Genomic DNA, 26642 nt, shown 5'->3' on the forward strand with positions numbered 1-26642 from the left:
GCAAGATGGGTGTCAAAGATTAATATTTTATTGAATATTTGATATGTTACTATTTATATTTTTTATTTTCTATTTTTCCTTCATAAACGTTTTTGTGTTCTTCTATCCATGGGATCGTTTCGTAAATATGAATTTCCTGATGTTCCAAATCTAAAACACAACAAGAGGTTGAAGCATTGCTTTAAGCTGGTAAGTTGATCAGACTTTTGATTTTCAATTTGCAACATTGATTTTTTTTTCTTTTTTTAAAAATTTCTTTTAACATTGTATTGTTATTTTTTGGGATAAGAACTTGAATCACTTGGTCATCTAATCTATATCTATAATCTATATATAATATATTAAAAATGTGAATATTATTTGAACTTTTTACACTTCATTAAAAGACTCCTCTGTAGACAATCGACTTTTCACTATGTTCCTTCAGTAATTATTTAGTTTTATTAGGTTAATATAGTTTAATTTTCGTTCATATATTAAGGATCAGAATTTGTATGTTTAGGTTTAGAATTCGTGTGATATTCTTTAAATAAGGCAACGCCGTATATTTTACATATTATAACTATTAAGTTTCCTTTCATAGTATTTTCTTTCATGATTTATGAATAATTAGAATTGGTTTAAAATAAATTTATTTCGGGAGCAGATCCCTTTTTAATGTTATTGCGATATTGGTATTTGTTGGATGGCTTTTCGTATGGATAATATAATGTTACCTACTAAAGCTTACAAAAATTTATACCTAAAAAGTTTATGATTAAGGGCTGTCATAGGATTAGATTTGTTATAGCAATACTCGATTAGTGCACGACTTAGAATTTATATTATGACTTAGAATTTTATGATCTCTTAAAAACAATATTGATTAATATTTGAGTTGTTTTACACGAATTTTGTAGGTATCTTAAAAACGGATGAACGATGATAATATCGACATTTTGATGAAAATTTTTTTGAAGGCATATTAATTTTAGAGGTCCTTTGTTTTAAAAAAAAAATTAGTGCTGCGTACGTTGAAGTTTAAGAACCTGAGACAACCGATTAAGGATGGATGGACTTCAATCATTCCACCACAACTTATATTGATTTGCGACTAATGAATTTGTCAATATGATCCGGAGACTCAATGTCAAACCTAGAAAGCATTTGAGTGTTTTACATATGATAAAGACTTAGATGAATAAATGTTCTAATGAAAGAATTTTCTCTCCTTTTTAGTCTTGATTGAATTGTTTGCTTATCTTTTTATGTAAAAAAAATTACTTGCTTGAGATCTTGATGTTCATGTAAGAAAATTTATGCTATTGAGACGGATATCAATTATTTAAGAGATCAATTTTAGATAAACAAGTTTAGTCATAAATTTTGGTAAAGACCAGATATGTTGGCATTCAAATTGATTATATTATTTATTTGAACATCAATTTTTATTTTTTTACTTTTTTTTTTGTATATAATTTTATTATTCAATGATAGACACAACGCAAATTATGTACACTAAGACTAAAATAAATATAAGTATTAACGTGATATACACGTGCAAAGCTATATAATATTAAAAGTGTAAAGACCTTTAAAAAAAATGAATTGAACTTTTTGCCCTTTATTAAAACACTCCACTTTAGACAAAATTGTCTTTTTACATTTTTTCTACAGTTAATATATTATTATATATATAATATCAAATCCTAAAGTATATGGGAAGAGTCCTAAAATACATGGTATAGGAAGAATCTATGATAAGATGTAATTAATGTAGATTCCTAAAATATATATGTTGGGAGGTTTTTTTAGCATATACAAATAGTAGAAAAACTATTATTCCTAAATATTAGGAAAAAATTTAGGACACCATGGATATTAAGAATTAATTCCTATTAAAAAGGACACAATTTTAAAAGAGAAAAAGTCCCACGAGTTTTTTTTTTTTAAGCCTTTTCTTCTCAAAAAAAAAGAAAAAAGATTATGATAGGTAGTTAAACTTTTATTTATACCAAATAAATTCTAATTTAATTTTTTGTCCTAATAAATTTTGGTTATTGAAATTTTTCTTATTTGAATAAATCCTAAATTTTAGAATTTCGATCTCATCTTTATATTAAATCATCTTTTCACTATTTTTTTAATATTTAAGAGTTGAAAATTAACTAAATATTTATAGTAAAATCTTTCCTTATTAGAAGTTATCATAATTAATGACAACTAATATCTTTTTCATTGGTTTAAAATTTAAATCAACTAAAGTTGATTTTAAGAAGATCTGAAAAATCTAGAAAAAAATATGAAAGCATTAAAGTAAGAAAAATATAAGAAATATCAAATTTCTAAAAGTTTTAAGTAAGTAATCAAAGATTTTCTAAAAATTTAACTTTAAAATAAGAAGAGATTTTAAATATAAATAACTAAAAATATAACGTACTACAAATATGGTTCAAATTGATGTGTCTCTCTTAGCATCGAACAACAAGAAAAAGAGATACTGTATGACGAGCGCAAAAGTGACGATCCATTAAATACTTAAACTTCTGACGGTAAAATATATATGTGTTTACAATAAAATATAAGTTATGTTTACATTATTATATTAAAGTGTGAAATTTTTTGGAAAAGTGATTTGAACTTTTTGCACGTCATTAAAACCATTCGCAATACATAAAATCTTCAATTTTAAATAATCAAAAGTTACACTTGCGAGATATGTGCTGTCAAACTAGTATATATTAAAAGTGTGAAGACACATGAGAAAAGTGATTCGAACTTTTTGCTCTTCATTAAACATTTCTCAATAGGTGAAATTATCTTTTCACTCATTTTTATAAATTATTAATTAATTATTAAAAAATTTAAAAATTCTAAAATATATGATAAAGAGCAAAATATGGAGAATTAACGTTAGTATTTTTCTAAAAACAAGTCTTCATTCCTTTTCTTTTCTATATATAGTAATAATAATAATAATATATGTACAGTGGGTAGGAGTAATAATAATAATTTTTATATAAAAGTCATTTCTGTTATTTCCTTTGACCATACTGACTCTAAAAAAATACTCTTATTGGCACTAGTTGATTTGACAGATTGTGTTTAAAAAATAGATAATTTTTTTTTTTAATTTATGGTCTAAATAATTTTTTTTGATATTTGTATGGCGTAAATTATTTTATTAAATGTGAAAAGAGAATTTCAAAATTAAAACTTTTACTACTTTTTTAGTCGCTTACATTTTTTTGGGACGAAATAGAAAAAAAAAGTCACATAAAATGAGACGGAGAGTACTAGAATCAGTTGTTGATGCACTCTTTAGTTATTATATAATATTATATTATTGATTTTGGATCAAGTTTTCAAATAATACATATTACTTCTTCTATTCATTACGTATATAAATTCAGTGCAGTGGGATGGATAAAATTCTTCGACCTTTAACCAGAAGTCTTGAATTTAAGTCCTCAATATCAAAAAAACTTGATAGGTAGTCAAGCCCTAATATAGAAACCAAACACCGACTTGAAAATCGGAAAAAATAAATAAAATAACACTACATCTGAATTAGTCAAGCCTCAATATAAAAAACGAACATCGGATGGAAAACCGAAAAAAAATAAATCCATATAGACTGTGGGTAAGAGAGCCTTTTATGCTTGCTTACACACGGTGACTTCTTCGCGTATTTACTTCTTCGTAGTATTGTGAACCCTTCGGTGAACATCCTGGCTGCGTCACTGGGTATTATCGGGGGCACACTAAGATGATTTTGTACATATGTACAATGATGAAGCAGCATATTATGATAATGGTGATTAAGATCAATGGCGGAGCCAGGATTTTCATTGAGGAATTCAGAAGTATACATACGAATTAGTCGAAGGACGTTCAACATCTACTATATCTACATAAAAAATATTTTTAACCATTTAAAAATTGTATAAAAACAGTGTAATTTTATGTGTAGGGGGTTCGGATGAAACCCCCGGAGCAAAGGTGGCTCCGCCATGGAAACAGCCTCTGGCAGAAATGTAAGGTAAAGCTGCGTGCAATACACAGTTGCGGTGGGACCCTTCCCCGGACCCTGTGCGTAGCGGGAGGTTTAGTGCAGCAGGCTGCCGTTTTGGTGATCAGAATAGGAGAAGGCACAAGATGAAGGCACAAAAGAGAAAGATGGACAGTCTGTTAAGAGACTTGTCCACTTGCATTTCTTGCCTTCTCATTCTAGTGCTACCGCCTCCCGGGATTGGGTAAGAGCTCGTGTCCGAGCCCCCTAACATCCTCGCGAGGAACATTTCACCAAACATCACGACGATTGGGCTGAATAACCGCGTGGAGGTAGATGGCCCTACAGCTGCAGCATAGCCACCAAAGGCGTGGTGGGAGAAGTATTGTTCTTGATGGATAGACGATGATGATGTATGAACTTGTCTGGTTGTTGTCCAAATGCCTTGAGGCCTTTGAGGTACGGTGACATCTGACTCGTTGGAACTATATTCTGCAGATGATGTCCCGCGGCCATAGAGAGGTATCAACGAGCAGTTTGAGATGTGAGATTTGCAGACCGGACATTTAGTAGGTATCTCTTCTGATCCCGCGGCAGAGTTGTCAACTTGAAGCCACTGATAAATGCAAGGCCAGCAGTATAAGTGACCGCAAAAGGTGACAACAGGATCGCGTGCTGAATCAAGACAAATGTTGCAATCGAAACATCCAGAGTTTGTCGTTGGAACTGGAATCATGTTACTCTTCTTTAGCGAAGTGTCTTCACCAAACGATTGTTCTAGCGCCATGGAATCTGCAAAAATGACACTGTGACTTGGAGAATATATGACGACAGGCGCTATTGTTATGATCTAAGCGTTCTCATTCGCCATCACATAACGAAGATACTTAAACAACTATATCAGATGAATATGGCATACGCTAGTTTATGTAACGTAGGCTTTACTTTAACACAGTCTACTCTTCTATTTACTCGGAAAGCTACCATTCTCAAGAGTCATATATCTTTACCGACATAGCTACTCCTACGTGATATGTACAAAATGGAACATATATACTGCAAGTACACCAAGAAACCGGAATACCAGCTAGATCGAGTCAGAAAGGCTTTGATGACTCGAGGTTCATAAGGTAAACGAGAGTGAGGTGACGAGGGGGCAGCCCTCCGCCTGATCATCTCGCAATGCAGAAAGGTAGGATTTCAGGTCTTTTGGCAATAGAAGGCATATTACCAGTCGAGGCAGAAATTATCTAGTTTGGATTTTTATGGTAAAGAAGAAGATAAAATTTCTGACGATATTCAGACCTTAATCGAATCATATGTACCGGTCAGTATAATCTCGTATATTTACCTATTCTCCACGAGAATTCTGATTTATTTGAACACTTTATTTACATTGTTATAGGGACGATAATTTTCAGTCCTTCGATCTACCAATCCTGATTGGAACCGTTAACATGATTCTTTTCTTATCTACGAATCAAAAAATCAACAGAAAAAGAACACACGAAACAGACAGAACACAATGTGAATATTACCGGTGCCTCGGAGGAATTTGAACGGAGATGATCAACAGCAAAACGCTGTCGTTGAAAGTGATGGAGGAAGAAGAAAAATGGAGAAAGAATAACAGTAAAATGTTATCTCAACTGCAAAACGAAAATGTTGGAACTTATTTCTCTTGGAGTTACAAGTGGCATTGTTCTATCTACACACACTTATGTGTGTCCAGTACTTGCTTTGAAGTCTGACTAAATTTGTCAAAATTATATTTATAGTTAATTTTTTAGTTTGTGGTTCTGAATAGATTGTTTGTACAAAATTAAATGAATCTTATAATACAAATGTAGAGTTCATTTCATAAGAATTAACCATTGGATATCTGTGAATGTGTTGCCGTACACGTGTTGAATCCTCCAAAAATACACTAATCTTGAAGGATCCAATACACACCGTAACCATCACATTTTGAAGAGTCCGAACAACATAATTGGATATTACTTTAATTATAATAGAGAAAAAAGTCCAAAATATACCTGAAATTTGTTGTAACACGCCTCAACTTTGCGGACTGTGGCATATATTTGCCACCTAGACCACTTCGTGAATACACGCACACTGAGCGCGTGAGAGTCTGAAGTGGTCCAGCTAAACAAATACATGCCATAGAAATACGGTAATAAATAGTCTAGGGGGTCATTGGATCCCCGCAAAGTTGAGGCGTGTTACAACAAATTTCGTCAAAGTTCAGGTATATTTCAGACTTTTTCCCCCATTATAATGATTACGCATGATGCACAAAAAATCTTGCGTTGGCAAAGTCCGGACAAGGGCCTCATGTCAAGAGTGCAATGTAAGCAACCTACCCTGTCGCAAGCATTAGTAGCTACTTCCGATAGGTCACATGGAGACAAGTTTACCGTTGCGCGAGAAACATTCGATTACTAAAATAATGCTGAATTCAGAAGAAACATAGCTCCACAACAATCTATACAGGATCATTTCCAGGTTTATTTTGTTCATATTCTAGCTGTTGTGAAGGCAAAAATAGAATATACATACCGAAAAAGAATTCTTACAAGACGTATGTATATGCGCAGCGCGCAAATGTACTCACTACAAGAACTTTTCGATGCTGGTGGCCAACGTTGTTTTTGGAACTGCGCCAATGACCGCGTCTTTCTTCTCTCCATTCTTGAAAATCATGACGGTTGGGATACTTCGGATCCCATATTCTGTTGCGGTAGAGGGGCTTTCATCTGTATTCAGCTGGAAGAATTTGAACCTGCCAGCGTATTCCTCAGCTAGCTCGTTGATGATGGGATGAATCATTTTGCACGGACCACACCACGGAGCCCAAAATTCAACCAGGACGGGTAAATCAGACTCGATTACAAGTGATTTCCATGTCTTATCGGTAACAGCACCCGCTGCATTTTCCATGAAACATGTAACTTAAAAAGCAGAAGCTGATAAACGGTGTAAATATTGCAGAAGCAACGTTTAGAAGCAATACTAATCTAAGTTGCTTGGACTCTTTGAAAATGTCATTGGGTATGTATTGGATCCTTCAAAAGTAGGGCACTTTCGGAGGATCCGACGCGGGTGTGGCAACATTTTTGGAGAGTCCGAGCAACTTAGATACTAATATCAAAGCAACCCAAAGGTAGCACCGTAGCAGTAAGGTTTGCGTACACCCCACTTATGGGATCACACGGGGTATGTTGTTAGTTAGTCAGAAGCTGAAAGAGCAAATTTTACAACGTTTGATCTGATTTTTTCAACAAAGGATTACTTAAGATGATAGTGCGATCCCTATAAAGGTCAGCACGGTGCACCAAACATCTCATGCTCACGCAGGGTCTAGGGAAGGGCTTACACCCCAAAAGGGGTGTGATGTAGACAGTCTACCCTGACGCAAGAGTCGGTGACTGATTCCATGACTCGAACGCCTGACCTACTTAATCGTTGCTCCAGGGCTACACTTACATCTCATGTTCACACAGAGTCCAGGGAAGGACTGAACCCCAAAAGGAGTGTAATGTAGACAGTCTACCCTGACGCAAGAGTCGGTGACTGATTCCATGACTCGAACGCGTGACCTATATGGAGACAACTTTATCGTTGCTCGAAGGCTACGCTTACATCTCATGTTCAAACAGAGTCCAGGGAAGGACTGAACCCCAAAAGGAGTGTGATGTAGACAGTCTACCCTGACGCCAAGAGTCGGTGACTGATTCCATGACTCGAACGCGTGACCTATATGGAGGCAACTTTATCGCTGCTCCAAAGGCCGCTTCACACGAAGTGGAATCTGGGAAGGATAGAATATACGTGACCGTATTTTTACCTCAGATGTGAGATAAAGAGAATGTTTTCGATTGACCACCGGGATTAAGACAAAAAGTGATAATAAAAGTATAAGAGATAATAGACAGTAAACAAAAACAACAGATAGTCGCGAAACACCATCACAACAAAATAATACTACAATCGAACTATACAAAACACTACGATTAACAAAATAAGATGAAGCGAGTAGCGGAATTTGAGGCGTAAGGGGAAGGAAGAGAGTAAAAACACCTTTAAAGTGGATAGAATGTATGCAGACCACAGGTAAAGAGGATGTTTGCGATTGACCTTCGGATCAAGACAAAAACAGACCCGAAAAAAAAGAGGTAATGGAAGTACAAGAGATAGCAGACACTTAACGAAAACAACAGATAGTCGCGAAACACTACCACAACAGAATAATACTACAATCGAACTATACAAAACACTACGATTAACAAAATAAAATGAAGTGAGTAGAAGGAAGAGAAAAAAACACCTTTAAAGGGGATAGAATGTATGCAGCCTGTTAAGTTTCGGACAGAATAAGAAAACCACAAGTAAAAGAAAACAAGAACAACATACAAATTTATATGGAAACCTTTGCGGGAAAAACCACGGGCAGAGGCAAAGGAGGTTTCACTATAATGGAGAGAGAGTACAATGTGGAGAAGGCTGAATTTTCTGAATAACGAAAATAACCCACTAAATCACACTTATATAGTATGTGCATACAAATAGGTCTTAGGCCCAAAAACATAAAGGTCCATACCGCGGGGACTTCGCCCCCGCACCCCATCGGGATCAGTGGTGGGCTCCAAGATCGGGGCTATCGTCCCAATCCCTACGGTACCACCACAGACCCATTGAAAATCACAAACATGGGTCACACCGCGAAACTTGGGCCGAACCAACAAAATTCGGGTCACAACTCTAACACAGACAATAGGTAAAGAGGTTGTTTGCGACTGACCTCCAGATCAAGACAAAAACAAACCATAAAAAAAAGAGGTAATAGAAGTACAAGAGACTGCAGACACTAAACGAAAACAACATACAGTCGCAGAATGCTACTGTAACAAAATAATGCTACAATCGAACTACATAGGTAAAGAGCTTGTTTGCGATTGACCTAGATCAAGACAAAAACAGACACGAAAAAGAGGTAATGGAAGCACAAGAGATAGGAGACACTAAACGAAAACAAAAGATAGTCGCAGAACGCTACCAGTGGCAGATCCAGGATATTCACTAAGAGGTTCATAAGTGAACATATGAACTAACTATAGGGGTTCAACATCTAATATATATATATATACATAAAAAATAGTTTTAACCATACATATATAGTATAATTTTTCACCGGAGGGGATTCGGATGAACCCCTCGGCAAAGGGTAACTCCGCCCCTAAATGCTACTGTAACAAAATAATACTACAATCGAACTATTCAAAACACTAGGATAACAAAATAAGATGAAGTGAGTAAAAACACCTTTAAGAGCTGTATCCTGAGCTTCACATACAACAGTAAGTCCGCCACGCTTAACATAGCCTGAGCGTGAGCTGAACTTAACCGGCGACCGACTCTTCTTCACCTTAAGCCCATTGAACTGAGATAAGTTAACCGCAGAGACCGGGGGATTTGCTTTAGGAAAAACCAAACGTGCACATGGAACTGCAATGGCTTCCAACACACCAGCCATTGAAAGAGTAGATAGAGGAAATGTGAAGAGAGTAATGTATATATGTGGCTGAGTAGAGTTCTATTTTAGTATTTGTGAGATTTTCTTCTATCATGTGAACAGTGGCAGAGGGCTCAACATCTAATATTTATACATAAAAATAATTTTAACTATGCATATATAACATAATTTTTCGATAGTAGATCCGCCACTGCATATGAATATGACATCTGACCAGAGTTCATGGGTTCAAACCTTGGAAATAGCCTCTGGTAGAATGTAAGGTAAGACTGCGTATAGTACACTCTTATGGTGGGGTCCTTCTCCGAACCCTGCGTATAGAAGGAGTTTTAATGCATCGAGTTGCCCTTTTTTCTTCATCATATGAATATGCCATGCGATCATGACGTCACGGGTTCAAGTCTGGGAAAAAGCCTCCTGCGGAAATACAAGGCAACACTGCTTATAATACACCTTTGTGGTGAGGTCCTTCTCCGAACCTGCACATAATGGGAGCTTTAATGCATCGTGCTGCTCTTTTTTCTTAAATACGTCATGCGATCAGGAGATGACGAGTTCAAGTATTGGAAACACTTTCTGTCGGAAATGCAAGATAAGGCTGTATATAATACACCTTTGTGATAGGACCTTCTCCAAACCTGCATATAATGGAAGCTATAGTGTATCGAACTGTATGGACCACTGATTATGGATTAGTCGTATTCAATGTAAATACCGGACGTCGGATGGAATATAAAAATAATATAAAAAAATGAAAGGCACACGTGACTTCTAATAGGCCATTTCATTTTCGTGGTTAGAATGTATTTTGAGAAAATATCACAAATTATATCTCTCCATTTGCTTGTCTTTTTTTTTTGGTTTCCATCTGGTTCGGTATCCGCATTAAAGTTCGATTAATTTAAATTCGTGCTGGGTAGGGTCCCATTCGGGGGGAAGCGTTCCCAACAGAGTTTTCTATGTTCCCAGGATCAAACTCTTAACCTCTGGTTAAAGGTGGAGCAGTCTCATCCGCTGCACCACAACCCATGTTTTTTTTATTTGCTTGTCATATTATTGAAGTTATTATTATTCTCATAAATCATATATCAAATATTCCGTGTATAACGAGAGTTTTAGTACACTAAATTATCTTTTTTCTTTTTATGTTTTATTATTGTAGTATATTTTCTTTTTTCATATTTGATTTTATTACTTTTACTTGAATTGAGGATCTATTGAAAATAATTTCTCTATTTTTACGCAAGAGCGACTCAAGCACGTTAGTAACCTATAGCCAAAATTGAACGAAGTCCTTAAACTTTAATACTCGAAAAAAAATATAAATCCCAATAGTTTGGAGCTTGATTACAAAAAATTCCAACAATTTGCATAAATATTGAAAATCTCAATTTTGTGTCTGTCAAGATACATAATTAGCTCCCGATACATCCAACGATGATACATTTTTTTTTTTTTTGTAAAGATACATAATTAGCTCCCAATACATGTTTTACGGTCTGTCGAGAAACATAATACATCCAAGAAAGACACAATTTTTCTTTCTAAAGATACATAATTAGCTCCCGACATATTTTTTCGATTTTGTGTCTGTCTTCATACATAATTAGCTCCCCGATATATCCAATGAAGATACATAATATGCTAACGATCAAAATATCTGAACAAGCTACATCGTTATAGAAAGATTTGACAATCAAAAGGTACCCCCGAACCTCGACTATCGACATACACATATAGCGAGCGGTAAATACTTACCCGCACAGGGTGTATATACACCAACCCGATAAATACATGACGCGTATCTTCACAGATTTTACAATCAAAAGGTACTCCCCAAGCTCGACTATCGACATACACATATAGCGATAAGTACTTACCCGCACAGGGTATATACACCAATTCAATAAATACATGACACGTATCGTCACGAATACGGTTATCACTTAACGATAGTTAATAAATACACATTAATTAACTGTAAAATAATGAAAGAATATGAATACACAACCTTACATAACTCTTTTAACATATGAACTATTTGCAGGATTTATACAGCAAGTTCCTACATTTTTTCTTCACAAACATAAACTCAGAGTGATACTTAACGCGTTAATCCACGCAGTGGCGGAGCCAAGAATTTAGTAAAGGGTGTGCAAATTTTCTTCCCAGTTATGTTAAGGGTGTACAAAATTAAATATTTACTCATAATAGCTAACATTTAACCTTTGTAGACCACGTAATTACTCGACGAAGGGTGTTCATCTGACCACCCTTCGTTTAAGGTGGCTCCGCCCATGAATCCACGTGGAAATTGAAACCAAAAAACGTCACCTTTATCGTTCATATAAGTCATCAAAGTAACTCGTTTCGCTCTATGCCAAGTTTCTATCGCGCATGAACTGTTCTATCTTCTCTACATCTTCCGGGGTGTCAACGCCATGAGCCTCGTGGTCAACTTTTATCACCTGCAAAAAAAAGAGATCCGTGCAGTTCTATATCAATCACAAGGAACCGTGGTGTCCCGCCCAAAGTAAAATCACGAAGGAAAAGAAAACCACAGTAGCTCGAATAGAACAAGTTAATAGATAAAATGGCTGTCGCAATGTTTATCCCGTGTTATTTTTAAACGGAAAAGGGCTAAAAATACCCCTGAACTATCCGAAATGGAGTAAAAATATCCTTCGTTAGTTTTTTGGCTCAAAGATACCCCCCTCCCCGTTAAATTTTTGGATTAAAAATAACCCCCTCTCTAGCGGAATGACACCAAGCATTCCACGTGGACAAAAAAACACCACTTGGACAATCCACGTCCAAGACAATTCTTCAAGCTAGCCCGATATTGAACTTTTCCAGCTTCTTCTCTCTTGGGCTGATGGATTAAATGAATGATTTTCGCGTGGACGCTAACGTGGACTATCCCAAGTGACATTTTTTGCCCACGTGGCATGCTTGGTGTCATTCCGTTAGAAAGAGGGGTATTTTTGAGCCAAAAATTTAACGGAGGAGTATTTATGAGCCAAAAATTTAACGGGGGGCGGGGGGGGGGGGGGGGGGGGGGTTTACTAACGAAGGATATTTTTGATGCATTTCAGATAGTTTTTTTGGCCCTTTTCCGTTTTTTAAATAACCATGCTGCCTGGGTCAACTAGCACGCACAACAACTAAATCCACGGGGTATTTGCTACCTCCCACAAACACAGACCTCGTGGTTCTCAACCGAGTCATTCAAATACCGATATTCAGCGTAGTAATATACAAATCGAGGGGTACGTGTTACCTTCATTTTGTATCCGTTCTCAAGGACTTTAAGCTGTTCAAGATCTTCTTCTAGTTGCAACGGCGTTGGTGTCAGCTCGGGATATACTTTCAGGAAGTTTGTATCATAACTCTATAATTAGATAAGAGGACAACCATATCATTCCGCCATATAAAGTAATGGATAAAAACTAGTCAATAGGTGTTAAGTTGCACGGACTCTTCACTTCCGATGCCGCACCCGTGTTGGATTCTCCAAAAGTACACTAGTTTTAGTGAACCCGACACGCTCACATTAACATAATGAAGAGTCCGAGCAACATAGGATAGTGCACCAAATTTACTATATGATACCTGGATCCCGAGGTGCAGCAAGTAAGGAAACTGCGGATTAACTTTGCCTGACCTGAATGTTTGCAAAAGTTAATCAGGTTCTTTAACAAAGATATAACCAGCGCAACACGATTTTAATAGAAAAGATGGACCAACTTGTTATAAGGGATAAGTCCTCGTGAAAAATATATTGCGTAACCACGATTGTCAACCACACATTTTACGCGATTTGGATCAAATGCATCCTTGGGTTTCAAAGACGTCACAGCAGTGCTAAAGACCGCATCTGGTGCAGCCTGCAGGAATCATAGATAATGTTATTAGTCATTTAAACCGAATCGACGAGTGACTACATGCAGTTTCCAACTAAGTTGCGTGAACTTTTCACTTTCGATGCCGCACCCGTGTCGGATTTTTGAAGAAGCTGAGCAACATAAGTTTCCAATGAAACTAACTCCGATGTATAACAACAACTCCTATCATCATTAAGAAAAAACAAGAAAGGAAAATTACCTGCAGGGCTTTGACGATGCCATCTATGATTTCAGGTTCGATAAGAGGTTCATCTCCTTGTATATTAACAACAATGTCGTACTTCTTATCAAGCTTTTGAAGAGCTTCATTACAACGCTCGGTTCCTACAAATTAACAACTAACTGTCAGCGCTATTCACAACGCTGAAATTTCCAGAAGTTGCAAGTAAGTGGATTGAAAAAATAAACGGCATTAAGCTTACCATTTCTACATGATTCAGCAGTCATTATCACTTCAGCACCAAAACCACGACAGCACTCAGCTATCTTTTCATCATCTGTTGCCACAACTGTCAAAAAGCCAACGAAATAAGCACCCGTCCACACCTTTTTTCTTATTTTGGCGGACGGGATGGTGAATGTGGAAGCAAAATATATATAGGAGGTTGAGCACAAGTCAAATGGATACATACCGACTTGATCCAATGTCTCAGCAAGCTTCGCCCTTTCCCATGTTCTCTGTCATCAAGATTTGAATATGGTGAGGGTGTCGGATTCTTTTAGCAAATAAAATTATGACATTAAGCAGGAATATGCAAATTTCCAAAAGTTAGAACCATCTGAGCAGTTTGAAGCTAAGTAGCTCGAACTCTCCAAAAACGTTGCCTCACCCGCGTCGGATCCTTCAAAAATACACTATATGCCAGTGGAGAAAACAGTAAGGGAGATGAAGTGGAAGTTGAAGTCTCTGATCAATCATCTATCGTATCAAGGTCAATCACTGGCTCGGAGCAAATATTGAACGTTAAGAAGAAGCTAAAGATCAAATGAATGATGAAGTTGAAAGAGAAGCCTCAATTTCAGATGAAGAGAGACATAGTATAATTGAAGAACTAGACGGGGAATCTAGAGGTGGATCCTATTACGGTGCTGAGGCTTCACGGAAAATTGATGATCAGACCGTCATCAAATTAAATGAGGAGGCTGGTACAAATGAAGTCTCCTTGTGTCATGGAGTTGCGTCAGAAGGAGCATGTTCTAAGATCTTGAACACGGGAGTTCCAAACATGCTCATTAAAGATGTTTCTCCGTATAATACAACTGTCGCGAAGTTAAAAGAAATGGGGAGCTCGAAAACTCAACAAGGAGATATTTCATATGGTTCACAAAAGCCACAAAGAAATATTGCCAAGCTAGCCTGTTAACAACAACAACAACAACATACCGAGTGTATTCCCACAAAGTGGGGTATGGGGAGGGTAAAGTGTACGCGGTCCATATCACTACCTCAGATGAAGTATAGAGGTTGTTTCCGAGAGAACCTGGCGAACAGGTAACAGTATAACCAAAAAACAAACAGAAAACATAAAAGCACACAACAAAAATGGGATAACACACCGCTAGATAAGAATGAAAATAAGGTACCCACAAGGTAATACTATAGACTCTCTATCCGAAATTGAAGACAACACCGAAATATCACGAACAAGCAACTACAGGCGTAGAGACAAACAAAAGCACTCTTACAATAAGTATTCATGTTTCTTTGCAGGCTCAATCATTGACGAAAAACCTTCATCATATCAAGAAGGAAAAGGAGTTCGAAAAATATTATTGAGATCTTCACCAAGGCACGTTCAAATGCTTCGGTTGAGTTCTTCTGCAACAAGTTTGGGATAGCCTTCAAAAAATCACTTTAAGGGAAGTGTGAAAAAAGTAAAAGATTAATTTCTTGGAATAACATAAGTTCTTTTAGAAGGCCCTAGTGTAGTGTCTTGAATAAGCATCATCTTGTAGAATTATCTAGATATTCTAGAGTAGTGGTAGAACATCAAGTTTACTAAAGTTTTCCTTGTAAAAGTATTTAGAACAATAGGAACGGTCTTGTATATTTGTCACCAACCAAAAATAAAAACCAATTCAAGTAGTGTTGTTCATATTAACGTTCTTCATTCTCTTTTCATAGCTTCCTTTTCTTCTTAGTTGAATCTTCCAACATTAGTTAACGATCTTGGGCTACCAGAAGGTCTACCCAATTATACCTTTCTTCTGCTATTCTCTACGGTATGATCCCTATGACTCAACTCCTGAATCTTCCAACCTTAGTTAACGATCTTGGGCTAACAGAAGGTCTACCCAATTACACCTTCTTTAGCTATTCTCTATGATATGATCCCTATGACTCGACTCCTGAATCATCCAACCTTAGTTAACGATCTTGGGCTAAGAGAAGGTCTACCCAATTACACCTTTCTTCTGGTATGATCCCTATGATTCGACTCTTGCATCTTCCAACCTTAATTAATGATCTTGGGCTAACAAAAGGTCTACCCAATTACACCTTTCTTCTGCTATTCTCTACGGTATGATCCCAATGACTCGACTCCTGAATCTTCGTTAACGATCTTGGACTAACACAAGGTCTACCCAATTACACCTTTCTTCTGCTATTCTTTATAGTATGATCCCTATGACTCGACTCTTGAATCTTTCAGCCTTAGTTAACGATCTTGGGCTAACAGAAAGTCTACCCAATTACACCTTTCTTCTGCTATTCTCTATAGTATGATCCCTATTACTCAGACTCCGATACTTGTTGGATCGGCGGCCATGGTAAGCGCGAACGCCGATAGCTACTGCTAATGAAGCTCCAACAGCTAAGTCGTGAAGGATCATGTTTGTTTTGCACAGCTAGAAGAAAATTGTCGTGTTATTTCGGTGTTAGATTGAACGATTTATGTTACTATGAAGTGATGAAAATTTTACAAACTTGAGACCTGTTATTAAAATTTGATTTTAATTAAACTACCTGGATCATTGGCTTGCCGAGGATGTGAACGAGTGGTTTGCCTTGAAACCGAGTAGAAGAAAAACGTGCAGGTATGATCCCTATGACTCGACTCCGATACTTGCCGGATCGGCGACCATAGTAAGCCTGAGCGCCGGCAGCTATGGCTAATGCAGCTCCAGCAGCTAAGCCGTGAAGGATCCATGCTTTTGTTGAGGACCCAGAGGAAGATGATGAATCACAGATAGTCATTGCGAAATTGCAGAGGCCTCTTATTAGAATTTGTGGAATTGTCAGCTGCTCATTTGGTTGTGTCCGCGCCGGTGACTTGTGTTACTTGTGGCGTGATCTAACCTAATTTTACAAATTTTTATGTGTATAACTAAATATTCATAGTATGTTTGTTGTTATAACATGTGACGGATACTCTTCCTCTGTCCTTACTTGACACCACAAATTTCAAGTGTCATATCCTCGTATAAAAATTTAACAACATAGAATTATAGTTTGAACCCATCCAACTACATTAGATACATTTAAGCACCTTATATGATATAATATTCATCCTACATTACATAATATAAATAAGTAGGAGTATATCTCATGCACATGTAGGATCGAGTGCTCATTCGGAATTAGTAGCTTTGGGGTGTTACATGACTTTTTTACTATCAATCGTTATTTTTCCAAACTGCTATCAATTACTTTGCCTTAGACCTGAGAGTCTGTCAAAAATGATCTTTAACTATATTGGTGGGCTACATGGCTTTTTTTACTATCAATAGTTCCTTTTCCAAACTGCTACGAACTGCCAGAATTAATCTCTATTTGTTACAAGAGTAATAAGTATTCCTCATTTATCCTTGAGCAAAGGTCTCGAGTTCAAATCTAACATATAAAATCCTTGTTAAAAAGCGGTCTCGTGAAACTACCAAGGCTAGTCCGGATTTAGAATCCAGTGCAGATACCGAACCCCAAGTGAAAACCAACAACAACAAAAAATCTTATGAATGATCCAACTATGTAATTGATCCAAAAATTTCTCCCCAACAACATTTGGCACACACATTTGGTTTTAGAAATGCATTTACTATCCAGACAAAATGATCAAATGACATTTTTGGATTATGGTTCCTATCTTCACACTAAAAACAGTAGTCTTACAACAGCTTTTACTTTTGAATTACAGCAACAGCAGCAGTTTACTCTTATCGAACTTGGCAATGTTACAACACTATCTCTTCGTATCAAAAATCCTTACGCAATGTGAAATTCCTTGATACGGAAGCTCACGCGTCAATACTGTAGCTACAACTGGCTAAAGAACTTCGCCATATATTACTGCTGATTCAGTTCATCGGAGAAACTGGTATCTCAGCAACTCAAATGGTGTTGCACTGTATAAATGCTGCATCTCCAATGATACGCCAGTATAATTACGGACCATCTGAAGTAGGTGAATTCTTACCGTTATAAATATTGATGTTGTTATCACCATCTATTATGTTTCCAATGCTTCTTCGAACTCTTCTCTTTCAACGAGGAATACTCTTCATATCTGCAATTAGCAGGCTGTTTTTCCTTTGACATTTTCCTCTTCTTTCCTGAGGATTTTTCTTCATCTCCGACATTACTGCTTTGCCCGTTTTCCTTCACCTTCTTAGCAGTCTGTTTTTCCTTTGACATTTTCCTCTTTTTTCCCGAGGATTTAGCACCACCATCCTCTGCAATCCCATTTCCTCGGGGGAGTGCTGCTTCATCGTCATCATTTAATTGCCAGTTACAATAGATCTCCTGCTGGTTGTCACTATACTGTTGCAGTCTCTCTCCAGCGCCTGGAAGCAAGCTATTAAAAGTCACTTCCCCGTTAGATCCTCCTTTCCTTTCCACTAGTATTTCATCTGGTCTAATTATTGTGCCAAGAATACTTCTGTTGGGACCAAGGGCACGTATGGCTTCTGGATTTGTCAATGTCGTGAAAGCCATTGCAAAAGCTGATCTGACCTGCATCAATACAAACAAAAACCTCAGAATGTAGATTCAGAGGGAGCAAGAAGTGATAGGACCAACTGAGTGTAAACACGTAACAAAACAAAATAGCAGAGAGCTAGAGTATTTTTTGACTGGAGTAGGTAATAAAACTACTATATGACCTATGCTTTCATTTTTTTTTAATTTTTTTTTTTCTTTCTTTAACAAGGATGACCTACAGCTTTCATAAACAAAAGCTGACCAAATATAAGAAAGGATCACATCAAAATTAGGATCTGCATCTAAACTTCTATTTCAACTTTTTGTTGAGATAATCAAGAGATCCCCGGGGGCATGTGGCGCACGGTTCAAACTTCAAAACTCAATAGGAATGGGTTTTGCCCCTCTAACCTACTCTACTTAAATACCAGGCTTTTGCCTGCAGCAAGGTTCGAACTTCCAACTTCGCACCTGTGACGTGCATCTAACGCACACATCACAAGCTGCACTCCTACAACTAGACCAAACCCCAGGGGGGTTTACAGCAAGCTTACATGATAATAATACATGTTGCTTGACAACAAGCTACCTGTTAAATACAAATGTGTAGGACAAGGGAAACATGCAAAACTCACTATCACTGGAACTCATAAATATTGCTAGACTAAACAGCTTATTATATCGCCCCAAAAATATTAAGCGGTCTTATTAATGTGGTGCAATGGCTCTTGTACGATTTTTTATGGAAATGGATAAAAAGATGAGCAAAATCTGAAATCATGCAGAATTCACCTGAAAATAATTGAAGGAGCTCTTTCCTATGTCATTTTCTGGTGTCTGCAATCACAAGAAAAAACCTAGCTTAGTAATAATTTGTTATTATGTAAAACAACCTTCAAAAGAAAAAGGCACTTAGTATCTAAATATAAGGTGAATAGTAACTACACAAAGAAGGGACATAATTTCTCTTCATTGGTCCGCAAGAAAATAAGACCAGACGAAATAACTTACCACAGGCAAGCTTAAAAAGCATATATATATATATATATATATATATATATAGGAAAAGAAAGAACGGAAGAACACAGTTCTCTGTGATATTCAAAAAGACCCTAGGGAAATGTGAACAGCAAAGATATAAGAGATAACCTGTGGATCCTCAATGGAGATCAAAGATTGTTTTCCTTTAATTGAGAACCTGGACACAAAAAGAAGGCAACAAAATAAAATTACCCACCATATATAAAAATTCACAAAGTATAACACTTGCAAAACTTAAAATATATCAAAAAAATTCATACCCTTTGCTACTCTTCAAGAAGAATGTACCTACTCCATTACAAGATACACCAACATCTGATGTATTTAATTTGCGTCCATAAATATCAAAGAAATTAACCTAAATCAAAACATACGAGCAAATGTGAGCAACTTGCCCTGAATAATACGAACCTGTAGGGTACTTTTGCAATAGAAAGTCCCAATAAGCTGAAATAAAGAGGACAGAACAAAGTAAACAGAAGTAACACGCCAGGAAGAACAGAAAAGAAAATAGTCGCTCAGCTTAAGAATTATGTCCGCAGGACACGAGCAAGACAAAATGCACAACCTGCTGTGCACTCTATAAAAGCTAATACTTCCCCTTCTCTTGATTGCTTCTGAAAAGAGGAAACTTCCTTAGAAACCTTTTACGTGCAAGAACTAATAAATATCTTAGACTGATAACAATTAGAGCTGTACATTCTTTCTCCAATAAATATAAGTGTTTTGACTTTGGTTTAATCAACTTCATATTTTTCCCAAACTTCTACCTTTTGGCCTTGATCTTTTTCCAAAGACCTCCAAAAATCTGCTTGAACAACCTCTCTGAGCATTTATTTCTAGTTCTCCCAGAAGAACTAACATAGATGAGTAAAGGTAAATTTTTGTCCCTCACACTCGCCTGCGTTAGTTCGTGGTAGGTAAAAAATAATCTTCTCCCCAATGGCAATAATTGCAGCAATAATTGGAAGAGATCATAAGAAATTGATAGCAAGCAAATAGACACATCTAGTAAAGCATAAAACAGATTAAGATTCAAGCCAAAATCCAAGAAGCTAGGTGGAAAGTTCAGATGTATCATAAAGTAATCTGGAAAAAAGGTTCTTTCCAGAAGAGTGAAAAGGCAGTCGGGATTCTGGAGTACCTATGATGCTCCAGCAGAAGATTCGGTTTAGATCTATCTCAATCCTCTTCAGTAGTCTTCAAGAAAAACACAAATTCTTGATGATTTTAAGATTGAGTTAATAGGTGAGTTAAATTGTCCATGGAGTTTCTGAGAGATGACTTGAGAGAGAGAGAGAGGGAAAGCCGTGAATTATCACAGTGGAACTTTGAAAGAGGAGATTTGTGTATTAGCAAGGATCATATAAAGCTAAAAGAGGAGATTTGTGTATTAGCAAGGATCATATAAAGCTAACATATTTCAATATGGTTTAGAAGTTCACCACATGCCTACACTCGTGCAGGTGCTATGGGCTTTGTATTTATAAGAAGCTAATCATTAGAGAACTTTGCCTTAGGCTTTCATCCTCTTAGAAAGACCTTTATTTGCTAAAATTATCCCCTATAAGGATATTTCTCTTTTACCGTTCTAAGAAACTAAAGCTTTGATTCCTTTACCCCATTCTCGCGCCTGCAACTTGACCACTCTCTTCAAAAACAAGAACACTGTTGTGTCATTTTAGGTAGAGCATTGATTTCTTTGGAAACTTTCAAGAGATGCAAGGTTGAAGGAGACATACCAAAAGAACTCCCAAATTCTGCTCTGCGGAAGCTTTGCCATTTCGATGATTCTGGAAAACGAATGACATAGCATAGACCAAATAATCAAAACAAGGTAAAACACACAAGCGCATTGGTAACAACTAGTTTTTCATGACAATTAGCACATCACAACAATACCCCCACAGAGAGTAAGTTGATTTTGAAGTATCAAAGAGTGGTATACTCAAACACTAAATCTTTCCTCTTTTATAATAGTTAATACAAAAGTGATGCACGGTAGAAATTTGGTCAAAACTAAAACAGAAGCCTAGACAATCTTTTCCGGATGGATGAAGTGTCAAAGGCAAAAGAAAAAGGAATTAGAACAGACATCCGTAGTACCTCAAATCTCCATCCCTTTCCGTCTTAACCTATGTCCTCTATTAAATATAATTCAAGTTTTTCAAACCTTAATGTCAAACTGACGAAAAAGATCAATGCTACTTGATCAAATTAAAGATATCATGCTTGAGCTGTTTCATCTCAAGAACTTGTTTTAATCCATATTCCTCCAATCCCAGATAGAATTTCCATCTTTCTTTATTGTGAAGACAAAGCAGCAGCAATATCCTGCCACATGTATCTGGCAAGTGAAAGGCAAGGGCCGGCAGGCATAGTTGAGAAAGGTATAGCACCAGTGAAACATAAAGTGTAACAGCAACTAGAGGGTCTTATTCCAATTGAGTATAATTACAGAACTGCCGTGAAACTAATATTTCACTCAGTACACCACTACTTCATTCGACTAACTAATTGTGAGACCACAAAGGCCTATTATTCAACACAAATCCATGACTATCCATAATTTACCATTCACACTATTAAAACATTAAGATTGAGTTGATTCACCTGCAACATTGCTATTAGCATTACAAGCAGTGCATAGGATCCAATCCCACCAGTATAAACCTGCATTATAGAAAGATCATAAGTCAAAGCAGAAAGGATCGAAACCTTATCATCAGCAAGCAACCTTAACATATTTTAACGCATGTCTCTGCCTAGAGTTAGCAACTTGGATATGTTCTGGTTTTTATGCATGTCTCTGCAGACAGCAAATTGGATATATCAGATGACGTTAAGAAATGCTTTACCTCATTTAACTCTCTCTGTTGCAAGAACACTTTCAAAATCAAGCATAATGGTCGCAGAGGAGGCCAGCTAGACATAGCATCCTATAAAAGTTCGCAAAAACGATAACATCAGACACAGTTAATTTCTACATCAGTAGATTTCCACTGTTCAGCGAGTGGATACCTTAATAAATTCAGCAGCTTTTGGTCCATTGTCCAGATCAAAGCTGTGGCCACAGAAGAGAAATGAGAAGTATAAAATAAACTAAATATTTTGTATGTTATAGCAAAGTGATACGAAGACAACTTTGTGTCCACCAATAGAAACTTATCTTCAAAATACAAACTCAATGCGTCCCTCCCGGCACCCTTCTCTAGCATGTTCAAGTCATCAACCTTCTAAAAATATTATAGCAGTTGGACTTATTCATAATAGTCACACCACTATCTCATTTAGCTCAGTGAACCTCTATTTTATTGAGATGAGCCATGCCAACTACTTTTGGGTAGAAGAAGCAACTCGGACAGAGTTTATACCTTCATCCCACCCCCCCCCACCCCCACCCCCACAAAACCCCGGCCTTTCCCCCCATCAGAATATATCCTCTACCAGAGTGTCCATAATTCAGTTTACACCAAGAAATCAACTACAACATACCCATTCCCACAAAGTGGGATCTGGGGAGGGTAAGTGTACGCAGTCCATACCACTACCTTAGAGGTGAGATAGAGAGACTGTTTTTGATAGCCCCGGTTCAGGACAAAAACAGTCTAGAAAAAATAGTAAAAGGAACAAGAAACAATAGGTATTAACACGCCAAATAATAACATGAACAAGACTATCAATAAGTAATACGACAAACGATAACACGCTCTGAAACAAGACTAGAACTATGGCCCCTAGCACGGATAACAAAACAAAGTCCTCCTACCTACTAGCAGGGACACACTCCATCCTACTATCCTTCTATCATAATTTGCATCCTCCACACCTTCCTATCTAGGTCATGTCCTCGGTAAGTTGAAGTTGCTCCATGTCATGTCTAATCACCTCCCTCCAATATTTCTTCGGTATACCTTTACCTCGCCTAAAACCATCCCTAGCCAACCTCTCACACCTCCGCACTGGAGCATCCGTGCACCTCCTCATCACAAGCCCGAATCATTTTAACCTCGCTTCCTGCATCTTGATTTCCACCGAAGCCACCCCCATATTATCTCGAAAAAACTCATTTATAATCCTATCTTTCCTTGTAAACTCACATCCATCTAACATTTTCATCTCCGCCGCCTTCATCTTATGGATGTGAGAGTTCTTGATTGGCCAACACTCCGACCCATACAACATAGTTGGTCTAACCACCACTCTGTAGAACTTGCCTTTGAGTTTAGGAGACACCTTACCACACAAGATTCTGGAAGCGAGCCATTTCATCCACCCTACCCCAATACGGAGAGTGACATCCTCATCAATCTCTTCATTCCCCTAGATCATAGAGCCAAGAAATCAACTGAAGCAAAATTTCATCTACTTGGTTCTTTCTTTCTTTTCTCCTTTTTACTTGTACTTTTCCGTTGTTTTCGTTTAAAGGGTTAAGGGATCTCGATTTTCCGATCCGGTTCTTGGCTTTAATAAAATGAAAAGGAGTATATAGGGTTTGCCTTAAATTTGGGAAGCTCCCACTATGGCTAGGCTACTACAGCCAAGAAGAGAAGTAACGGCAGCAACAGTGCATTTTTTCTTTCTCAGATCTTATTCACACTCTCGCACATCAGGCAGTCACTACTTGGTCTTCCTCCTTCTTCTCTTTCGCTTTCCACCTAACTTGAATTTTCCTCTTGATGTCTTCAGGTTTCCCACTTTGCTACCAATCTCCCCCATTATTAATCATTATGCTCTTTAGGAACCCCCCACCAACCCTTTCAAAAAAAAAAAAAGAAATAGATTACGTATATATTCTCTCCATTGGCTGTACTCAGTGTCCAGGAATGTAAATTTTCTTCTCGTCTAATTTTACATCTGAGGCAAAATAACATTAAGTTGGATCAACAAGGTGGAAGCTAAAAGAGGCCCAAATAGAGAGAGGAAAACAAACCCAAACCAAACTCATATCTGTTTGTTAATCAGTTTGCCTACTTAACAACAACAACAACAACAACAACAACAACAACAGACCCAGTATATTCCCACAAAGTGAGGTCTGGAGAGGGTGAAATGTACGCAATCCATACCACTACCTCCGAGGAAGTAGAGAGGCTGTTTCCAATAGACCCTCAGCTCAAGATAGAGAATAATACACCAAGGTCGTAATGAGACATGAAACAGGATGTATAGCATAACAGAGATAAGAGATAAGAAATAATAACCCTAAGTATAAGAGAAATAGGAAATAAGAGGAATAAGAACAATACGGAATAGGGGAACAGGAAACGGATACCCATGTAATAGTAACATGCACTCACAGACCTAATACACCCACCACACCCAAACTCTCCTAACACCTAGCAACAACCTACACACACTCACACTAGCCGTCTACCCTAATCCGCGCCCTTCACACCTTGCCTACTTAATCATTTCCAAAATCAAAAAATGAACAGAGTGCATAACCTACTTCTCTCACTACCATCTCAGTTTTCATCACCTCTAAAGTTCATGTCGAAACTGCTAATTCCAAATTCCTGACACCTAGGAGTGCGATCATATATTGTAGGGTTCAGAAAAGGTTAGGTAAGTTCTCGGCGTTTAGCCACACATGCTCTTCAGCCAATATCAGACTTAGTTATTCGGGTTCAAGAGATTGGCGTCTTGTTTGTATGGTAATTACTTGGCTGAACTTCAGAGGAAGCTACTATAAAACAATTGAGGTATATCAAAGCAATATCCAGTTACCAAGGGTGAGGAATGGGTCGTCATAGGTTTTTTCTCTAACTTCCAACAAGTGCAGAAGGAGTGATTGGTCAATTCTCCATTTAATTTTGTTGGCTTGTTACGATAGAGAATAAAGTCTAAACTAATATGGACAAATTAGCATCAAATGCTCCAAGTGAGGAACTCAAAAAAAAAAAAAAAAGAGAACATGAGAAAAAGGATTAGTCAAAACACAAAAATGAGTTACATGACATAATCTCTGGAAATATTTGAATTGGATAATGACCTGAAACCAGAACCCAAGTGTGGAGAAGCAGAAAGCAAAAATCAACCTCTCAGTATGCACACTATCCACTGATCAAAAAGTTGAAGCAAGACAATTCACAGCAAGAAACTAGATGGAAGAAGTTCTAACTAATGCAAAACATAGCTTTTTTAGCTATAACTTTGGGATAAAGACAAGACAATTAAACATCAGAAAGATGAAACTATCTTCTACAAACTCAGAATATTGTTGGTCAAAACGAAGAATCGAACCTTATGTCAAATGAAATGCCACTTTTCTTCTCCACAAATTTTATTATTGGCACACGAGCCTTTGAAATCACCTAATTTGGAGAAGTACATGAGAACTCCAGATTGTAAGTTCTCTTTGCAGAAACCATCACGGGGGGTTAGGGGGGAGAAAACAAAAGAAAATTTTCCTCGTTGTGAGATCACAGGGTCACGAAATGAACCTGTATCTTCTTTGCAACTCCTTTCTGTGAGAGAGCTCTGGAAAGAGCTTGTAACCCAATTTGAGGACTTCTAATTTCTGATCCTAAAATCACCAGCTGCATTTCAAAGAGTAGCTCATCACTTCTATAGTAAATTGAATAATTTTTGCTTCTACACCACAATCAACCACCAACTAATATATGTCTCTGGAAAGATCTAGCATAGCCGACAAAGAAAGTCTACAACCTCACATTTATACCACAGTAACCACCACAATACAGTTTCACGCTACAGAAAGAGTTTTGGAAATAAGTAACTATGTTTTCTTTTTAAAACCACATGCTCTTTTGTTGGGTACAATAACGTATATATACAGGACAACGTCACAGAATAAGTGATATGGTACAGGATGTCCAGGTTAGTATGATGCTTTTGGTAACATGGAATGGAGGTTTTATGAACCAAACTACTTCAGTATTGAGGGGTAATTGTTGTTTTGGTTCGTTGATAAATAAGGTATTGAATGGTAGTTGTTATTATTGTTATTAAAGCAACGATTTCAAAATAGCTCAACTTTTGAGCCGAAGTTGCAGCACTTCAGTAAGCAAATTTAAGGAAATTATATTGTTAATGAGAGAAAATCTGATATTTACTAGAAAGAAAAACACAGAGTAAGCTTACATCAACATCGCTAGTGGGAAGATAAAGCCCTGTTTTGAATGATCCAAAGACCTCTGGCTGGAAAAAAAAGAATTGAAAGGAACTTAAATACGGTGAAACAATTAGCACATCACAAACATAATGTGCTATATATGGATGGGAGGG

General features: G+C 37.0%; 4 protein-coding genes across 4 annotated transcripts in view; all 4 read right to left on the minus strand.

Moving 5' to 3' along the window:
* Positions 1-3435: 3435 nt before the first annotated feature.
* LOC107844831 (E3 ubiquitin-protein ligase RMA3-like) lies at positions 3436-6261 on the minus strand. Its single transcript, XM_016689171.2, has 2 exons — positions 5530-6261; positions 3436-4783 (listed from the first exon to the last, which is right to left on the minus strand). The coding sequence occupies exon 2, from the start codon at positions 4776-4778 to the stop codon at positions 4116-4118; it is 663 nt and encodes a 220-aa protein (XP_016544657.2). The 5' UTR covers positions 4779-4783; positions 5530-6261; the 3' UTR covers positions 3436-4115.
* A 152-nt stretch (positions 6262-6413) lies between these two features.
* On the minus strand, positions 6414-9747 carry LOC107845600 (thioredoxin 1). The gene is made up of 2 exons (XM_016690020.2): positions 9317-9747; positions 6414-6921 (listed from the first exon to the last, which is right to left on the minus strand). Exons 1-2 carry the CDS (start codon positions 9525-9527, stop codon positions 6608-6610), a joined length of 525 nt encoding a protein of 174 aa, XP_016545506.1. The 5' UTR covers positions 9528-9747; the 3' UTR covers positions 6414-6607.
* A 1682-nt stretch (positions 9748-11429) lies between these two features.
* On the minus strand, positions 11430-16942 carry LOC107845628 (3-deoxy-manno-octulosonate cytidylyltransferase, mitochondrial). The gene is made up of 8 exons (XM_016690056.2): positions 16401-16942; positions 14065-14110; positions 13855-13941; positions 13632-13756; positions 13275-13414; positions 13140-13191; positions 12808-12918; positions 11430-11995 (listed from the first exon to the last, which is right to left on the minus strand). The coding sequence occupies exons 1-8, from the start codon at positions 16629-16631 to the stop codon at positions 11903-11905; spliced, it is 885 nt and encodes a 294-aa protein (XP_016545542.1). The 5' UTR covers positions 16632-16942; the 3' UTR covers positions 11430-11902.
* A 441-nt stretch (positions 16943-17383) lies between these two features.
* LOC107845343 (terminal nucleotidyltransferase 4B) overlaps positions 17384-26642 on the minus strand; it is a gene marked incomplete in the record, with an annotated part of 12730 nt that continues 3471 nt past the window's right edge. The window contains 11 exon segments of the mRNA XM_047398387.1: positions 17384-18383; positions 19143-19187; positions 19500-19548; positions 19652-19749; positions 21134-21184; positions 22005-22064; positions 22250-22330; positions 22413-22455; positions 25638-25708; positions 25838-25933; positions 26499-26555. Coding sequence (XP_047254343.1) covers positions 17871-18383; positions 19143-19187; positions 19500-19548; positions 19652-19749; positions 21134-21184; positions 22005-22064; positions 22250-22330; positions 22413-22455; positions 25638-25708; positions 25838-25933; positions 26499-26555 — 1164 coding nt within the window.

The sequence above is a fragment of the Capsicum annuum genome, chromosome 10 (genome assembly GCF_002878395.1).
Source record: "Capsicum annuum cultivar UCD-10X-F1 chromosome 10, UCD10Xv1.1, whole genome shotgun sequence".
NCBI lineage: Eukaryota > Viridiplantae > Streptophyta > Magnoliopsida > Solanales > Solanaceae > Capsicum > Capsicum annuum.